Source organism: Pteropus medius, unplaced genomic scaffold (genome assembly GCF_902729225.1).
Source record: "Pteropus medius unplaced genomic scaffold, Ma_sr-lr_union100, whole genome shotgun sequence".
In the NCBI taxonomy this organism is placed as follows: domain Eukaryota; kingdom Metazoa; phylum Chordata; class Mammalia; order Chiroptera; family Pteropodidae; genus Pteropus; species Pteropus medius.
Genome location: NW_024354502.1, coordinates 21,900,214 through 21,918,233, shown reverse-complemented (window position 1 = coordinate 21,918,233; position 18,020 = coordinate 21,900,214). Strand labels below are relative to the sequence as shown.

At 35.0% G+C, this 18,020-nt stretch overlaps 1 protein-coding gene across 13 annotated transcripts in view; it reads left to right on the top strand.

Moving 5' to 3' along the window:
- The window catches only part of VPS13B (vacuolar protein sorting 13 homolog B), a 685,469-nt gene that overhangs the window by 440,082 nt on the left and 227,367 nt on the right, over positions 1 to 18,020 (top strand). Inside the window, exon 33 of one of the 13 annotated variants that reach the window (XM_039853846.1) lies at positions 11,184 to 11,237. The exons of the other annotated variants lie outside the window; for them this stretch is intronic. Within the exon in view, the coding sequence (XP_039709780.1) occupies positions 11,184 to 11,222 (39 nt within the window). The 3' untranslated portion in view covers positions 11,223 to 11,237. Of the gene's footprint in view, positions 1 to 11,183; positions 11,238 to 18,020 lie in introns of those variants that run through there. 13 annotated transcript variants of the gene reach the window in all.

Genomic DNA, 18,020 nt, shown 5'->3' with positions numbered 1-18,020 from the left:
GACATTTATATAATTTATGAAGTGATCCCCCGATTAGTCTACTACCCACCTGGCACCATACAGAGTTATTACTATATTATTGACTATATTCCCTATATTGTACTTCACATCCCTGTGACTTTTTGTAACTACCAATTTGTTATACTCTCTTTTTCATAGTTAAAAATTGTTTTAAGGAAAATTTTATTTATAAAAAATTTAGCCATCATAAAATATACAGTACTTAGTCCATGTTTCTTCAAATTTCTAAAGTAATGGGTATTTCCATATAAGTAAGGTTTTTCTTTACCTAGACTTTTTGCTGTTATATGTGTATTGGCTTTTCCACAGCTGTCTAGAGAATTAAGAACTACATAAAGCTCTACATCCAGCTGTCTATGAAGCATAATAAAGTTACATTTTAAAAAATGTTACAGTCAAGCTGGTCAGGTCAAGTAAAACCCCCTTAGTTCTAGCTGCATCTCCATCTTCAGTCAGCCTGTCCTCTCAAGACTACTATACCCTCATCTGCTCTCTCTAGGCCTCCTTCATCTTCTGTGCTTGTATTTCTTTGTGTGCTATGTCTTCTCTCTGACCTTAAATTGTCTCTCTTCAGTAACTGCTCCTTTCTCACATATTTTTCTCAAATTTCCAATGCTATCTTTTAACACCGTATTCCTCATAACCTACAAAAATTGTATATAAGGAGGAAAGCTCTAGGAAAATAGGTTATAACTGATTCCTTATTATCTTTCCTGAGTAAAAATATGATAAATGATCTGGCTGTCCAAAATAACTGCAGGTCCATGGTTTGCTTGGTTTCCTATCCGGCAGTTTGTACTTTTTTCTAATAAGCAAACTTCTGGACTTTCAGTTACTATTACATTAAAGAATCAACTTTTTTAAAATATTAACATCAGAGCCATGGGAATGTATATAATTCTCATCTAAGATTTCATACATTTTTAAATTGCTTATTTCTAGAACTTTGGCCCTTCATCAAAGGTTTTCTGCAGCAAGTGACTAAAAATCTTCTCCTAGAGTATAGAGGCATATAAAATAAATACCAAAGCCTAAACCCAATAATCTTCCTTCTACACTTTTTAAGATTCCTAGAATTCAGCAAATGTGCCATTGGAGGCTTCCCACCTTTCTTTCTAAAAATTGGTGCATTCAGTAATGTACCTTTGGAAGGCAAGGAAGTCCACTGGCAACAGTGATTTTCATTAGCATCAGAGTGTCCATTACTAAAGTATACTTATCCAGAATCTGTAACAGTAGCTGACACTTCTTGGGTACTCACTATGGTACACATATGGAAACTGAGTCTCAAGAAAGTCCCATTATTTGCCCAAGATTACATAGCTAATAGGTATCAAAGCCAGGCTATTCCCCTCTTTTCGCACCCTGCGAATGTGTTGGTTAAAAGAGCTGTTGGAGGTGATCTAACTGTTATGGATGTGGGTGTTTACAGGGATATTTAAGCAAAAATTAATACATATTAATATAAATGTAATTGTTCTCGTGTAAAATTTGCATTTTATTGTATGGCGGTGGTAAGCCATTGAAGGATCTAATCCAAGAGCATACTTGATCAGATTCACATTTGGAATATTGGCAGATGGATTGGGCAGTAAGCCCAGTGGAAGCTCTAGCAGTAAAATCCAGATAATGAGAGACTGAAATGAAACACTGATTTAGGGAAGAAGAGGAGAAAACCCAGTAATGGGCTAACTTTGCATTTGCTTGAGAGGATGTATATAAGGAGGAAAGCCCAAGGAAAATAGATTTCAACTAATTATTATCCTTTCCAAATAAATATATAATATATGAACTGGTTCTTCTCAGTGCATGCGTTAAAGGGGAGACAGTGCTGTTCTAAATTGGATGGCAAAGAGCAGTGACTCTCCTGCTCTGTGTTCGTTTATAGGCATCAACTGTTACTGAATTTGAAGGCCACAGAGTAGGATCGCCCTGCACTTTGCACCTACTTGAACTCTTGACCAGCTCAGTATACCATTTATGCCCCCAAATAAAAATGGTGTACTGGGCTGTTTTCTTTTATAGATTCAAGAAAGGGTTATTATTTACTTGTTTATTGTTTTGTGTTTTTTTTAATATGGAAAAGAAAAGAATGTTTAAATATAAATGGGAAAGATTCATTTGGGAGGACGAGGAAAAATCAAGAGTGTAACATTCTTAAAATAGTGAGAAAATAATACTCTGCAAATAAGAGGCCGAGAAGTTGACATTAGGATGAAAGATACCTCTTCTAATGCAACAGAAGGAAAGAAAGAAGCTTTTCACAGATGTAAGTAGATTCAAGAGTTTTGTGATAGAGAGTTGATGATTTTTTTCACTCCATGAAATAGAATGTAAGGACATCTATTAAAGGTATAAGGCTTAGAAATTTGAGATAAAGGGCAGAATGCTGTTTGTTCTACTTAAACTTTATTTTTTACCTGGTAAATATAGATTGAAATGTACAAAGATGCATACAAATAATGGTAAATTATAAATATTTCTAAAAATTAAGACCAGAGGAACAAAAACAATATGAATTCAGGCCACATGTTGTGAACCTCAAATTTGGCTCTCAACTTCATGGCAGCCAAAAGAAAAGGGAGATTCAGATACTAATATATTGCCTAAAGGTTTTACTGATTTTTAGAATGTATATATCTTTTTAAATAGATTTTTTATTTTAGAATCATTTTAGAGTTATGGAAAAATTGCTAAAATAGTGTAGAGAGTTCCCATATACCTGCACTTATTAGTATCTTAACCTTAATATGTACATTTGTCACTAGCGAACCAATATTAATACATAATATTAACTAAAGTCTATACTTTATTTAGATTTCCTCAGTTTTTGCTTAGAACATTTTACTAATGTCCTTTTTCTGTTCTAGGATCATATCAAGGATATACCATATTACATTTAGTTATGTCTGCATAGGCTCCTCTAGACTATGACAGTTTCTCGTATTTTCCTTGTTTTTGCTGACCTTAACAGTTTTGAAGAGTACTGGTCAAGTATTTTTTAGATTGTTCTTTAATTTGGATTTGTCTGATGTTGAGCTGGGATTATCTATATTAATCATTTGGAATTCTTTTGTACAGGAGGTTTGTCTCTTTTTCTTTAAGATTTAATAAATAGAAAGATGGGCCTTTAATACTTAAAAATTGTAAAAATCAATGAGCAGTATGGATTGCAACTGTAGTTAATCCCTTATATCCCAGGTATTTATGTAGTCTCTTAGAGGTTTAGTCTCTTCATCTGAAATATGAGAGATTTGGATTATGCTAGTTGGCCTTCACCTCCCTTTCTAGTCATTTAGTGGGTTTTTGATGACCAAAGGGAAAGCCCAAGACTGACCTCCAGTGGTCATGTGCTGCTGTCCAAGAAATAAATGCCCGTTGGTTGACCTGAGATGAGTTGGAACAACCACGTAGTTAAAAAGGTAATACAGCAAGGCAGTTTCTAATTTATTCATCATTTATTGGTAGTTAATAACAAGTCTCAACTTCTCTATAGTATGACTAGAGAAGTTTCTTTCCAGAAGTGACCCAAAAATCTTTTTCATGTTCTCCTGAAATTTGAGCCACTTAGAAAGCAATGAGTGAGTCTAAACTTTCTTCGTCAGTATATGGATAACTCTAATTCTGGATATAGCCATTTCATAAATGTCTCTTCTGCTTAAGTGATTTCCTCTCAATAATTTAATAGAGTTTTTTGAAGTCATTAATTTTAGTTCTCTTAAAATAGTTAATGAGGTTAACTTCCTGTCTTTCTCATTTTTTCTTCAAGGCTAATCTCTCCACACGAAACTATATTCACATAAATTCTAAGAGATTCTACCCCATTAATCTCAGAAGACATTTGTGAACCTATGGAATTTGGGTGTATTTCTATAGGGAAAATTCCTCTAATATTATTTTAAGCATTCTTCAGGGGGTGGATCTAGATTTTCTGGGATCTGGAGTTGGTCTTTTTTAAAAAAGAATACAAATTACAAATACAAATTTATTGACTTGATGGTAAATCTCCCTCAACCAGTCTTGGATGAAAACTGAAATTACCACTGTATTAGTTTTCTAATGCTGCTGTAACAGAGTACCACAAATTTAATAGTTTAGAACAACATAAGTTTATTATCTTTTATTTCTTTAGGTCAGAAGTCTGATTCAAGTATCTCATGTGACTAAAATCAAAATGTCAGCAGGGCTGCTTGTTTCTGGAGGTCCTAGGAAAGAATCTGTTTCTTTGCCATTTCTAGCTTCTAGAAGCCTTCTGCATTCCATGGCTCATGGTCTCTTCCTTCCATCCTCAGTGCCAACAATGGTGGGTCAAGTCCTTCTCACATCACATCTCTGTGACCTTTTTCTGTCATTATAACTCTCTCTAACCACAATAAGGAACAGTTTTCAACTTTTAAGAACTCATGTGATTAGATTGAATCCATCCAGATAATCCAGTTTAACTTCCCTATTTCAAGATCTGTAACCTTAATCACTTCTATGAACTCCCTTTTGCCACCTAAGATAACATATTCACAGTTTCTGAGGATTAGGACACAGACATTTTCTGGGGGCTATTAATTTGCCTAACACAACCACATAGGTGTATGGTCTCTGTCTTCTTTCAAAGCCCTTGGGTCTTACTGACTCAAAAAGCCACCAATGAACTATCTAACTCATACATATCTTGGCATCTCGTCCAGAGTCAAACAACACAACAAAAAACCTAAGTGTCTCTATTGGGGAAAGACATGGAATGCAGAAAAGTATTAGAGATTGCTTATTGTGTATCCAATTTCAATTTGGAGGTTAGTATTATGCTCTTATAACAATTTGTCCCTGACTTAAGAAAAATAACTTTTATGAAAATTCTATTTTCCAAAACAGAAGATTGCTGGCATTATCTTAATTTTTTCGTAAATCTCTTAAGCGTATGGCTTAATGGAAGATAGCTAGATTTTCATATCTGCTTCTGTATTCAGTCTGTTGCAATATGTTATTTTAGTTGAAGTATAGGAAGAAAAATGCAGCATCACACATATAATGTAGTCAGAAAAGGGAGTATTTCAATAACCTTTAAGATAATTGTGGGTATTCTTTTTTGTTATATAATAAAACTTGAGGTATGGAAGTTTCTTTTTTTATCTATTCAAAAAATGTTATTTCCCAGAAACGTTAAAATTAATGAAAAGTCATATGTCATTTTGAGTAGAAAGAAATATTTTTTTGTTATTTTGTGATATACTATTTTTGTATCTTATTTCTCCTATCTGAACTACTTTCAGTACTTCCATAATCTAAAGAAATTCAGAAATTAAATAATCTCCATCTTCATTTTAAAATGAGGGAACATTGGAAATCAATTTTTATTTGTCTAAGGTTGCTGTCCATTTTAAGTTAAAACCTAGGCTTTCTGATCCTTAAGTGCTTAACTTTTAAGATTACTTTACTAGAAAATCTATGTGAAATATCATGATGCCTTAGTAAAAGTCCAAAGTGTAGGCTTAATTTGTTTATCTCATTAAATAATCTTCAAATAATCATCTTTTAGGCTTCAAAAGTGATTATATAAATACTCTTAGAAAGGAGTCAAGGGAAATGGGTGATGGTAGTCAAGGGGTACAAACTTGTGGTTGTAACATGAATAAGTTAGTGATCTAATGTACAGCATGGTGACTGTAGTTAGCATTGTGTTGTATCCTTGAAAGTTACCAAGAGTAGACTTTAAATGTTCTCACCACACACAAAAATTGATAACTATGTAAGCCAATGGATGTGGTAACTAACCTTATTGTGGTTATTCATGGTATGTACTTATACCAAATCATCACATTGTATACCTTAAACTTATGTTATATGTCAGTTATACTTTCATAAAGCTGAAAAAATACTCTTAGTTTAGAAATTGAATATGAATTATACTGATTCTAACATTCTCAAGCTAAATTACCCTAAGTAGTGTTCTATGGAAAAATGAATTTATTTAAACATATTAAAGAAATATTTTAAGAATGAAATACACCTTTAGTTATAAAACCTGTTATTGTTGCAAAAAGACATGACTTTTGCAATAAGTTGAATGACTTAGTATATTATTTAATCTACAAATTAACTTTCTACATAAATATAATATCAAACAAATAATGTATAGATATTTAGTTAGGTGGTTGAAATCTGGGTGATTTTTGTCAGTGCTTTATTTGTGATATAGTTTTGGCACAAATGATACTATTTGGGAAAACTTTTAAATTGCATATTTGTATATCTTAAAATTCTCAAGAATCATGTTGTTAATAATGATGATGACAGTGATAGTAATAGATAATATTCATTTACTATTTACCAGGTACTATACTGTGTTATTACATGCATCATCCCATTTAATTCTCAAATAGCTATGTTAGAAAGATACTGATATTCTCAAGAATAAATAGACCAAAAAAAAGAAAAAAAAAAACCCAAAGCTTTGGGTCTGGTAATCACTGACATATATTTATTTGCCATAGGAGTAATTTCACTACCCTAAAACAGCTTTTACACCCCCTAAGCAGTCTTCTGTTTGAAAACAGGAATTTTGAGGTAGATTTTTTTTTTCCCTCTAAATTAGATTCTATTTTAACACTAGTAAAATGGAGTAGAACATCTTCTAGTCTTCTTATAAACTTAAATTTTTCTTTCTTTCCAGAAATGTTCTCATAGAATGAATTTGATTAATTTTTTACATAAAAAATAGAGGAAGGATAACATGTGATATGTAAGAATTTTAGGAGTCTGTATTTGAGGACTCAAAATTATAAAGATGACGATAATCTTGACAATCATTTATTGTATACTTATTATTAGCTAAGTACAGTAACTACTATATGAGCATTATCTCAGTTCTCTCTATAACTCTGTAAAGTACAGATACTATTCTTTTTCCCATTTTTCACAAGGGGAAACTAAGGCACAGGGTTTTTTTTAAGTTACTGTCCCAAGATCAAATAATTGATAAGTGGTGACGCCAGGGTCCCAGCCCAGACTGTATATCTGAAGCGCCGCTGCCTTTGCCATCAGGCTCCAGTCTGAATGCTGATCCTGGCTTTACCACTTACTAATCACGAGCTCAGGCGTGTTTCTTAACTTCTTTAAACTTGAAATTTTCTCATCCGTAAAATGGAAATGAGTGGCAGTTCTTAGCTTTTCATTACTTTTTGAGGGTCACAAAAATGTTGGCAGTTTTGGGGTGCTTGTTATTAAATGAGAAAGTATAGGGTACACAGAAAGTATAGGGTACAATTCTTGGTACATAGAGGTGCTCAGTAAAGGAAAATGTCTATAGCAGTGATAATAATGAAATAAAGTGTCTCTCTTATTGAGTGCCTTATTTCCAGCCACATGACTCTTACTACTATGCAGCAGTACTAAATATCCTCCTAACTGACTCTGCCTTCTATCTCATTTTAATCTAGTCCATTATACACAGCAGCCAGGAATAATTATCCTAAAGGTTTTTTGAGGGTCATATTACTCCTTTGTTTAAAAACTTTCAGTGTTTTCCTTTTGCCACCTGAATTGAATAAGAACTCAGCCTGATACCAAAGGCTCCAACTTCTCTCTCCTGCTTTCTCTTTCCTACCTGTATAGTCCTCATTTCAGATGGGGACAGAGTTGCTTGGAAATGTTTTAAGTTGTCAGAATTACTGAGGATCCACAACCTGCATTTAGAGTGTTAGGGCCGGGGATGTTCCAAGTCCTTCCATGAGTGTTACTAACAGTCTCAGACACAAATGGCCTCACCCAAATGTGGGGGGTCAACTTGTTCTGCCTCCCTATTTTCCTATTATCATTCCTTTATCCTGCTATTTCTTTGAATTTTTCTACCTCTCCTTCTAAATCTGTGGCTGTTGCCATCTTATCAAGCCTTTCAGGCCAAGCTTAAATATCACATATATTCCCAGATCTCTCCAGTTTCTACCTGAACCACTCTTGTACTTTTTTTAATGTTTACTTCTTAAATTGATTTACTCTTTACAGCTATCTATAGTTATTTTTAATGAAGATTATCATTTACTATCTTACAGCTGTTATGAGGACAGGCTCAAAGTCTGATTCATCTTTGAGTGCCCCAAAATGTATAGCACTATGTGTTAACGCCTTTCAGGAATTTCTGGAGGGTACAGACCGTATTTTAAATTCTTTGGGAAAGATGAATTCTTTCATTACCTATTTATCTCAGCATTGCTGCTGTCTTGCATAGTGCCAGGTCAATAATCAGGGATAAATTCATGTTCTCTAAATCAGTGTTTTCCTCTTAACCGACTGGAAGTTTTTCGAGGCAATTAAAGCAATATTCTTTGTTTGTTTACTTACTTACATTCTTATTTCTCTATTCATTCACCCAAAAAACTTGTACATCCAAGAAGATGGAAATGCTGGCAGGATCAGCATCTTCACTCTGTGTACCAAACAACAGAGGCGTAATTCCTTTTATGTACTAGGTGCTTAATATCTTTTGTTGCATGAATTGGTTAGTAAGTTAAAGGTGAAAATGTTTTCATGCCTTCATACCATTTGATAAGAAATATCATAGATGTCAAAGCAGCTCAGGACCTGAATGATAGATTATGTAAGTGTAAAGCTAGGTAGATAGAGTTTATTTTAACATGTTTGCATCCTATCAAAAATATACTCTGAACAGACCATTTTTTTATCCTAGGAGAAAAAAGGACAATATTGGCTTTGGCTTAATGTATATAGGACCCTCTTAGTGCTTACTTAATTTTCACTTCTCTTCAATTAAACAAGAATAAACTAATAAAAGGCAAATTCAAAGGAATACATAGATTTACAGTTAGAGATTACTTGTAGTCTGTGTAAGTTAATGTGATTTCACTAGAGAAAAATAGCTCCATGAAAAATCTTTTATCCTAAATTATTATTCTTTTAAAAGTATTCCAGTACGAGAGGGAAGTCTCATGGGCTAGGTTGATTTTAACCTGAGTTTATATGTGCATTTGGACTTGATCCAGATTATTTAAAATTGCTCTGCTTTACTTTATTATTTAAAACAGAACTTTATGCTTTCATTATTTGGATTAAGTATAAATTTATTTCATCTCATAATAAAGTGATAATCTAAGGTTAAAAAAAGGCAATTTTAGCTTATCAAAATCAATATCAGATCTACTGAAACTTGCCTTTGTTTCAGTGCAAGTCATTTTATTATATTAGTAATTATATTATTAGTCATCTTCCAAATGAGGTAATGTAGCATAATGCAAAAAGCATTAAGATGGTCAGAAAAACTGGGTTCCATTCCTGGCACAACCACTTAATGGCATAGAAAGGTAGGCGAACTGTTTGATTTCTCTGAGCCTATTTCCTCATCTGTAAATCTGGGATAATACTCTTTAATTTTTAATCTTATTGTGAGGCCTGAAAGAAATTATGTGATTAAAACAAATTTAGGCTTGACTCTTTTAGTAGGTACCCTTGAATATTATAGTAGTTATCACTGCTGGAATTTGCTGTCATAGGTTAATGTACTTTTTTTTTTTAAGTTTATTTTTGTTTTTTTTTGTTTGTTTATATTATGACAATAGTTAACAAAATCCAGTAAGTTTAAGGTGTACAATTCAGCAGTAAAAAGTTTATTTTTGATAAGGAAAATTGTATACTTAAATATGTTTTGGCAGTTTATAATTTTCTAAATTTCCTTTGGATTTTTCCATAAATCTAAACTAAATTGGAACTTGCACACTGTGGTATTATGAAACTAAGCATCAGAAAAATTGCTATAAAATTTGGTTTGCCACTAATGATAGAATCTTGTTCAAATCACTTTCCCAATGTGGACTTTAGTTCCTCCATATAAAATGGGAGCATTAGGGCAAGGGAGTTGTGGTAAGAGAAATTAGACCCCTTTCAGTTCTAGAATTCGGTGATTATTTGTGATTATTCTGATTCATTCCAAGGGTCCAATTTCTTTTCAGTATTTTATCGTCCTTGTTTTTTATTTGATGTTTATATATAGTATGTAATTATATACAATATACAAATATGTGTAGATGGGTATTCTCTAAATTTGACGATAATCACTGGGAGTGTTCTGATAGTGTAATGGAAGGAATGGAGAGGCACATCTGAATGTATGTTTTTAAAAGTTCACACTGCCCAGGTGTAAAAGGTGCATTTGAGGACTGACTATAAACAAAAAGACCCAGTTAGAAGGCAACTATAGCCTCTACTAGGAAGAGTACTAGATACCGTGAAGGGTCCAACCACTGGAATCAGCCTTGAAGATGATATGTGATGATTCACCTAGAGAGCTTAAAAAATATTTGCTGAGTAAGCAAAGAGCCATGTGTTGGACACTGATGAATGCAGAAAGACACTCTGTCCTTCAGAAACTTATAGTCTAGCTGACTATATAACCCATATATTAAAAAGTTTATATGACCAAATGATAGGTAATACATGAGTAGTATAAAGAGTTTTGACAGAGGAATTGGGGAAGGAAAACTCACTTTTAATTAGAGTTCTTATGGAAGGATTCTTGAGGAAGAATGAATTTTCTCATATGCATAAGGCCTAAATAAATTGTTGGCGGGAGTGGCATTGTCCAAGTAGGTCTGTGGATTACGGGAAGTACTCTATCTAGCTGGCTGGAGAGGAGGAATCGTCTAAGGATGTGATGTGGAGGGTGATGCTTGAACTGCAGTTTGGATCACCTCTGATGTTCCAGTGGTCTGCAAGTGTAACTGACAGAATATGTTGAAATATAACTTGTCAAATGCTTATCTTTCAATTCTTATTGTAAATAAAAATTTATACAAGTGAAAGAAAAAGAATTGCATCTGTGCTGTATGTTAAAAATAATTTCTCATATATTTGATATATTTTAAGACTAAAAATGAAGGTTGATGGTATAACACATAATATTGCCTTGGGTTTTTTAAACACATAACCTGCTTTGGACAGAGTTGGGTGTAACTCCTATAAAAAAACTAGAGGACAGTATGAGCCTGTACTTAGACATCCATCACATTGAAAGATTTATAAACAACTTTTCTCCCTTCATTTCTGTTACACTTTGTTGTTTTAAGATGGCAAAGTGAATAAATAGTGCCAGTCCCAGCTCAGGCAAAACTGTTAAGCAGAAAAGATGTGTTGTCCATTCTGTCTTCTCTCCTACTTTTTAGTTACCAACTTCATACTCGGCCCCGGCAGCTGATCAGTGATCTCTGTGCTGTTGCATTGTGTTATTTTTTGATGCTCTTTTCCCCTCCCCTCCCTTCTTGGTAGTTGCACTTTGCTTTCCAAAGTAATAAATATTAACTATAAAAATAACGTAGCTCCTCGGAGAACTGCACTTTGTTTCATTCGCCTCCTGTGCCAGCCAGCTGGAAAGGAGAAGGGGGAAAGGTCAAAAGATCTACTTCTTCCTCGGGTGACATTTAGGCAATTTTCCTAGCATTGTTTTTCATTTAGTATCAACAGATAAAAAATAAATAAATAAACCCTTATACTAATGAGCAGTAGCTAACTTACTATACTTCCTTAATAATCATTCCTCATGTTTGTATTTCACAATCTGTCAGTTGCTCCTCAGAGCAGTCTCAGGGATTTTTCAGGTTTGGAAACTGAAATCTAGAAAGGCGAATATCAGGGTTAATCGAGTTTAGCTAGAATTAGAACCTGAGTGCTGACCTCTGGTTAATTGCAGTCTCAAACGCAGAAGGAAAAGTGTTGGGATTGGGTGACAAAGTGGTTGTCTGCATGTGGAGGGCTGCTGGCAGGAACTCATCCAGACTTTTTAAAGCTTGACTAGAGTTTGTTTCTTTATAATCTTTGATGGAAATATAACGACTGTTCTTCAAGGAAGGCCTGAGTTCTGTGCATGAACAACCTCAGGAAACTGCTGCTGCTGTTTCTAAACTCAACCCTGGGAATGAAGTTCAGCAAAATGCCTGTTAGTCACTGCAGCCTCCCCAACTCAGTGAGCCCTTCAGATAGCTCTGTGCACCTGTTCCTTCAGCTGCCCTCTCTTTTAGCCATTGGGTTTTTTTTTTAATTTATGCCTACAGCACCTGGTCTTCCTAGGTGGTCTCCCATCCAAGTACTAACCAGGCCCAACCCTGCTTACCTTCTGAGATCCGACATTGGGCTTGTTCAGGGCAACATGGCTATAGACCATGGAGTGTGACTCCACTGGGGCACCAACCCAGGACCTTCTGAGTGTAAAGCAGACATGCTAAACAATACACTATGGAACCACGTCCTATTGATTTTTTCCTTAAAGTGTTACTCTTTTGACTGGTTTTCCCTGTCAGCTATGATGTCTGTGGCTGAAAACCCTAAGAGTATTATACAGTAAGGAAATTTATTGGCTCTCGTAACTTGAAATTCAAAAGTTCAGGAGACTTGAGAGTTACTTCATTCTAATACCGTTTCTTTTCTCTTGACTTCCTCTGCTATGCTGTCCTTGATATGTTGGCTTCATCCTTAGCCTGCTTTCCTCATGGTGGCATGGTGGCCATCCTAGTTCCTGGGTACGTGTCTGTACTTCATGGTATCCGCTTGTTCCCCAAAGCAATCTTATAGGGGTAAGGAAGCTTTCCCCCAGAAGTGCTGAGAAAACCAATTTCCATGAATTATTAAACCAAATTAGGTCACATGCCCATTCCTGAACCAAGCCCTATGATTTAGGCAGTTCTCTATCTGATTGGCTTAGGCCTGAATTTTGAACCAATTAAGGAAGGAGACTTGTTACTCCCCCTAGATCCTGGGTGTAGGGTTTACCTTTCTTGAGACACATAGGATAGGTGGGGAGTTTTGTGAAAAATTAGATTTCTATTTGGATGGGGAGTATTAGAATGCATAATTGGCAGGTAATCAATAATGTCTGCCTTAATTCTTTTGTTTTTGTCCCTTTTGGCCTTTCAGATCAGTATGGAATGTTAAAGAGTGTGAGCTTTTGTGTAAGTCTAGTTTTCAGAGGCCTGCTCTAGTGCTTGGCCAGATCCCTTAACCCACTATGCCTTACTTTCCCTGTAGGAATTTTATAAGGATTAAAAATAATGAAGGTGAGGGACTTAGCACATAAGAACTCAGTGTTTAAGTATGGTTGTTATTAATGTTTTGTTGATATTTCAAATTGTAAGCAATAAGTGAAACGAAAGTGCCTTTTTTCCTGCTGAGACCATTCTATCCCAGATAGTTATTAAAACTAGTGAACAAGGAAATGTTCATTAGAGAGTCTAGGTGGTAGGTATACTATAAAATAGCACATATAGTAGGCTTACTATAAAATTTAGTATAGTGTGGTAGGCTTAACTATAAAGTTCTTTCATCTTTTTTGTGTGTTTGAATATTTTCATGGTGATGTATTGAAAAAAATAAATTTATAAGCATGATAGTATTGCAGTAAAAACCACTGAGGGTGACTCAAAAGAACTAGAAGCCAAAATTTCTCTTCTCAAGACAGCAGTAATGTAACTTAAGTGACAATTTAGGTGAATTGTTAGAATGATACTATCCCTTATGTCTCAAGCATTCCATTTCTTTATGAGGAAATGCACGGTCTGAATTCTGGGTTTCTTGCCTTGAAATTGCTTGGCATTAACCATTTTGTGTGAGCAACCTATGGCACAAAAGGATATTGAGGTGTATGTTAGCTCTCACTAAGAGTTAGCTATTCAGAAATAAAGGGGTGGGAGGGGAAGTGTACACAGAAGGGCAATCAGGAAAGGGACTTTAATTGACTCTCTGTTATGTCAGAGGTTCTGTGATTATAAAGATGAATAAAATATCTTTCATACCTTGTGTCAGAAGACACCCCCGTAAGTAAATGATTATGGTACTCAGTAAAACTGACATAGTAACATTGTGTCTGAGAGCATAGTAGAGAAATAATTACTAAAGGAGCCTCATAGGTCTTCCATACTCCTTCAGTTAATTAAGAAAAAGTTGTTAAAGCTTGAAGTTATTTCTACAGAGTTTTGCTACTTTGTTTGTTTGTTTGTTTAAGAACACAGGATCTCATTCTATTGCTAACTCACTAAGATTCATAAGAAACCTAGAACTCCAAAAACTGGATACCTGCCATCCTTTTCAGTAAAATTTTCAGTCTCTCTGCACTTGGTGACATAGTTTAGAAAGGTTACCCGCATACTCTCTCTTCTCCAGAAATAAGAATGGAGGGCCATCAAGGGCAGGCCAGAGTCCTTACAAAATTAATTGACGACAGTCAGGACCAAGACCTTGACATGAATCCCCACTGCGGTCTTTTCCCTCCCCTGCCATGTATCATCACCTCATCTCCCACAGACTGTATCACAAAAGTCTGCTCTGTTCGGACCCGAGCACTTTGGAATCAGTCCAGTTGACTCTTCTTTTAACATATAACGTGGCCATCTTTTCATTGCTGTTTCTGCTTTACCATGCTGCCTCCTGTATCTTTACTGGGGCTTTTTTGTTCTTTCATTTTAATGAATGTTTTGTTGTAGAATTCATTTTAATGGAATCAGACCTATGTAAGATAAATCATTTTTGTAACCATTGTCTAGGCAGTTAATAGAAGGACATGAGATTAAAAGAGTGAAGAAACCTCAAGAAAGTTTCTCAGAAGTCTTTCACCAGTTTAAAAGAGTATTCAAAAAACTTCTTTCTTTTTTTGTAAGATGGTAGAATGCACGAATGAAGAAATGAATGAGCAAAAACAATAGAATCATCATGTGTAAAATTTTTGGCAAACTATAGACAATAATAACTTCTAACATGGGTATAACCCTTTAAATCCATGAAACTTTTTCACTCACATCATTTAATTTAATCTCACACCATCCCTATAAAGTAGATGTTTTCTCTATTTTATGTTGTCATCAGTGAGATAAAAAGATGTTAAAGTCCCATCACAGGTAAGTGAAGAACCAAGATTTGACCTCCAGATCTTCTGATTCTAATCCCAGAGCCATGTCATCCTGCCCAAATTGTTCTTGAACCTAGGGACATTTGTTTTTGGTAAATGAAAGGCGAGCAGGAACTTTTCTTAATTCTTAATTGGTAGACGACAATTTCCAGCTACTGCAATGAGAGAAATGTTGGCTGTAATGAATAAAAGCCATTTTATATAAGGTCTCCAATACAATTCTACCTAGAATAGAATGCCTAAGAAATAAATAGTAATATTATTTTTAATCTATAAATAAATATGTGATGAGAATGAGCTGGGACTATAATGTGAGGATTATGACATTTCACTGTATGAGGTTAATATGTTCAAAATGGAACCGCTGATCTTTTTCTTCCTCCAAACCTACTCCACCCATAGGCTTTTTTCATATCAGTCATTGGCAACTCCCATTTTTTATAGTTGCTAAAGCCAAAATTTATGAAGTCATACTCACCTCCTCTTTTTCTATTACACATTGCATCTAATCCATCAGGAAACCCTGTTGACTCTGTCTTCAAAATATATCCAGAATTCAACTCCTTCTCACTACCTTCACTGTTTCCTGCTAGTCCAAGCCACCATCACCTCTCACTGACATTGCTAAGCAGGTAGCTTCCTGACTCATCTCCTTTTCGTACCCTCTTTGCCCCGCCTTATATTCTCAACACTACTGAGCCATAGTGATCTTTTAAAACCTAGCTGATTCTTTTGTCCCCTCAAAAGCTTTCTTCACTGGCTCCTATTTCTCTGATGCTTTTTATAATGATGCTTCCAGGCTATAAGATTTGGCCCTGGCATTCTTTTCATCACTTACTCCACCCCAGCCACACTGGCCCCTTCATTGTTTCTTGATTATTCCTGCCATGACTCCTGCCACCAGGCCTTTGCAGAAGCTCTTTCCCAGCAGCAACCCAAGTCCTCACTCAAATGTCTCCATCTTAATGAAGGCTACCGTGACTGACCCCCTTATTTAAAACTGCAGTCCTTCCTCAGAACTCCTGGTCTCCTTTACCCTGCTCTTGTTTTTCTCATACGTTGGAGCTCTGTACCAATTTGTTAAATGAATATATTTAATGAATGACTCTAAGCAAAGAATTTACAGTTATTGAGGAGGCAATACTCTGCTGGTTCTAACGGCAATTGACTAATATGAAGTCCTATGTGATAAAACTACCGATAGAGGTGATAGAAGTGAGAGATATCAGTGGACTGAACAGTTAGTCCAGTTACAAAACTCCTCAAGTAAAGACTAATGGCCTTTGTTTTTAAAAGGAAAGGAAAATGTATAATGAAATTTCTTGTGGCTTCCTAAATATTACTTATATAGCACTCGACATAATATGGCTCTCCCAGATCTACAAGGAAACCAGATATTCTGCATTCATTCATTCAACAAGTATTTTTCGGTGTACCTATTATGTGCCAGTCACTATGTTAACTAATTTTGAGTTGAAACTTGCAGCAACTGCAAAGCATCAGCTTTAGTATCTCTGTATTTAACATATAAAAATGAAGGGTTGACTGGTTTGTTAGGTTAGCTTGTCAGCATTGTCTGTATGCATTCCCTCAGCTTTTTGAAAATCAGATACTCTGCACATGCAGACATTCAGAGATAATGCTACTTACCTACTATTAGTAGGACATGCACTTGGACTTGGAATTATTCTTTTGCAATAATAATGTGAATTGTGGCTCACATTTGCAAGAGCGTTAGCCAAAATAAGAGGTATAGGCTATGTCTATGAAACAGAATTTTTTTCCTGTATGAATCTAACTTAACTGACCCAATACTAAATGAACGGACTTACCTAGACAGTCTATTATGGGCTCATGAGATATAGAGATTTAAAAATGTCACTAGTAAGTTGTGTCTGTCATTTGGTGGCCAGTGCAGGTTTGATCCCAACAGTATTTTTCTAATGCTCTGGCTAGCCCAGTTCTTTTGGTTTAAAGCACCGTTTCCCTTTTAGTATAGTAAGCACTTTTTCCCCTATAAAATAGCACAGTCCTTGGAACGGAAACAGCATTAGGTCTTTGTAACTTGGGTAGTTTTTAACACTAGATTGTTTAGTTTGTAAAAATATTTGATTTAGACCGAGCTTGTGGCCTGATGATGTTTAGAAGAGTGCCAAAGTGTAGCTCATAGAAGATGCCAGTAAAAACCATAGTTGGAAGAGGTGAATAATGGTTGCATCATTTTCCTGGTAGGTGTAACTGGGACTGAAAATCCATCACTGCCATTTTAAAATGTGTTCCTAAGAATAAAGTCAACTAGTATTCTGTGAACTGCATTAAGTATCAAAATAAAATATCTGCCATTGCTTTTAGTCACTGTCCTGCTGTCTTTACATTGTTAAGGAAGCTGTTTCATCATTGTGTTTCATTGCCAAAAACAGCAGTAATACTTTCCCCTGAATTTTAATGAGCATTTTTGTTCCAGTGAAAACCTTGAACAAAATATTTTCATATTTTTCATTGTGATTTAACTTTGATATCAGGCAACTTCTTGTTAACAAACAAGTTTTGTAAAGTGTCTGAAAACTTTAGTTACTAAAATAATCTCTTTTAAATAAATTTTAAAGACTAACGGAGCAGGGAAAAAAGCATATTTGGTTAAAATAAAATGGAGTTTTGTGAGTAACATACAATAATTAGGCCAACACAACAGATCAGATTTCTAAATTAAAAAAGTATAAACAAAAGATTTTAAGATTCAAATGAAGGACATTAAAATGGGTTTAATTCTTCTTAAGTAGTGTAGGATACTTCTAGAAGTATTGAATGTACAATTCCCTGACTCCTCTTGTGAATGAAATACATTTCAGTAATTTGTTTGTTTGCTTGTATGCTTTCAGCTATGTTAGGAGCAGAGGTGCAGAGTAGACAGAATCACAGAATTACTTCCTTCTGCTTGGAGAGTATGGGTCTAGGGCAGAGTGGGGAATAGACAGGTAGAATGGGAAATGAGTCTATTGGCATCTGATAGATTTGAATACACTGATTAGGGTATGGAAAGTGGGTAGCAAAAGGAAGTAGTGTGATCCTTGTGTTTTCTTTAGCCCTCAGACCTGGAACCTTTCTTTTA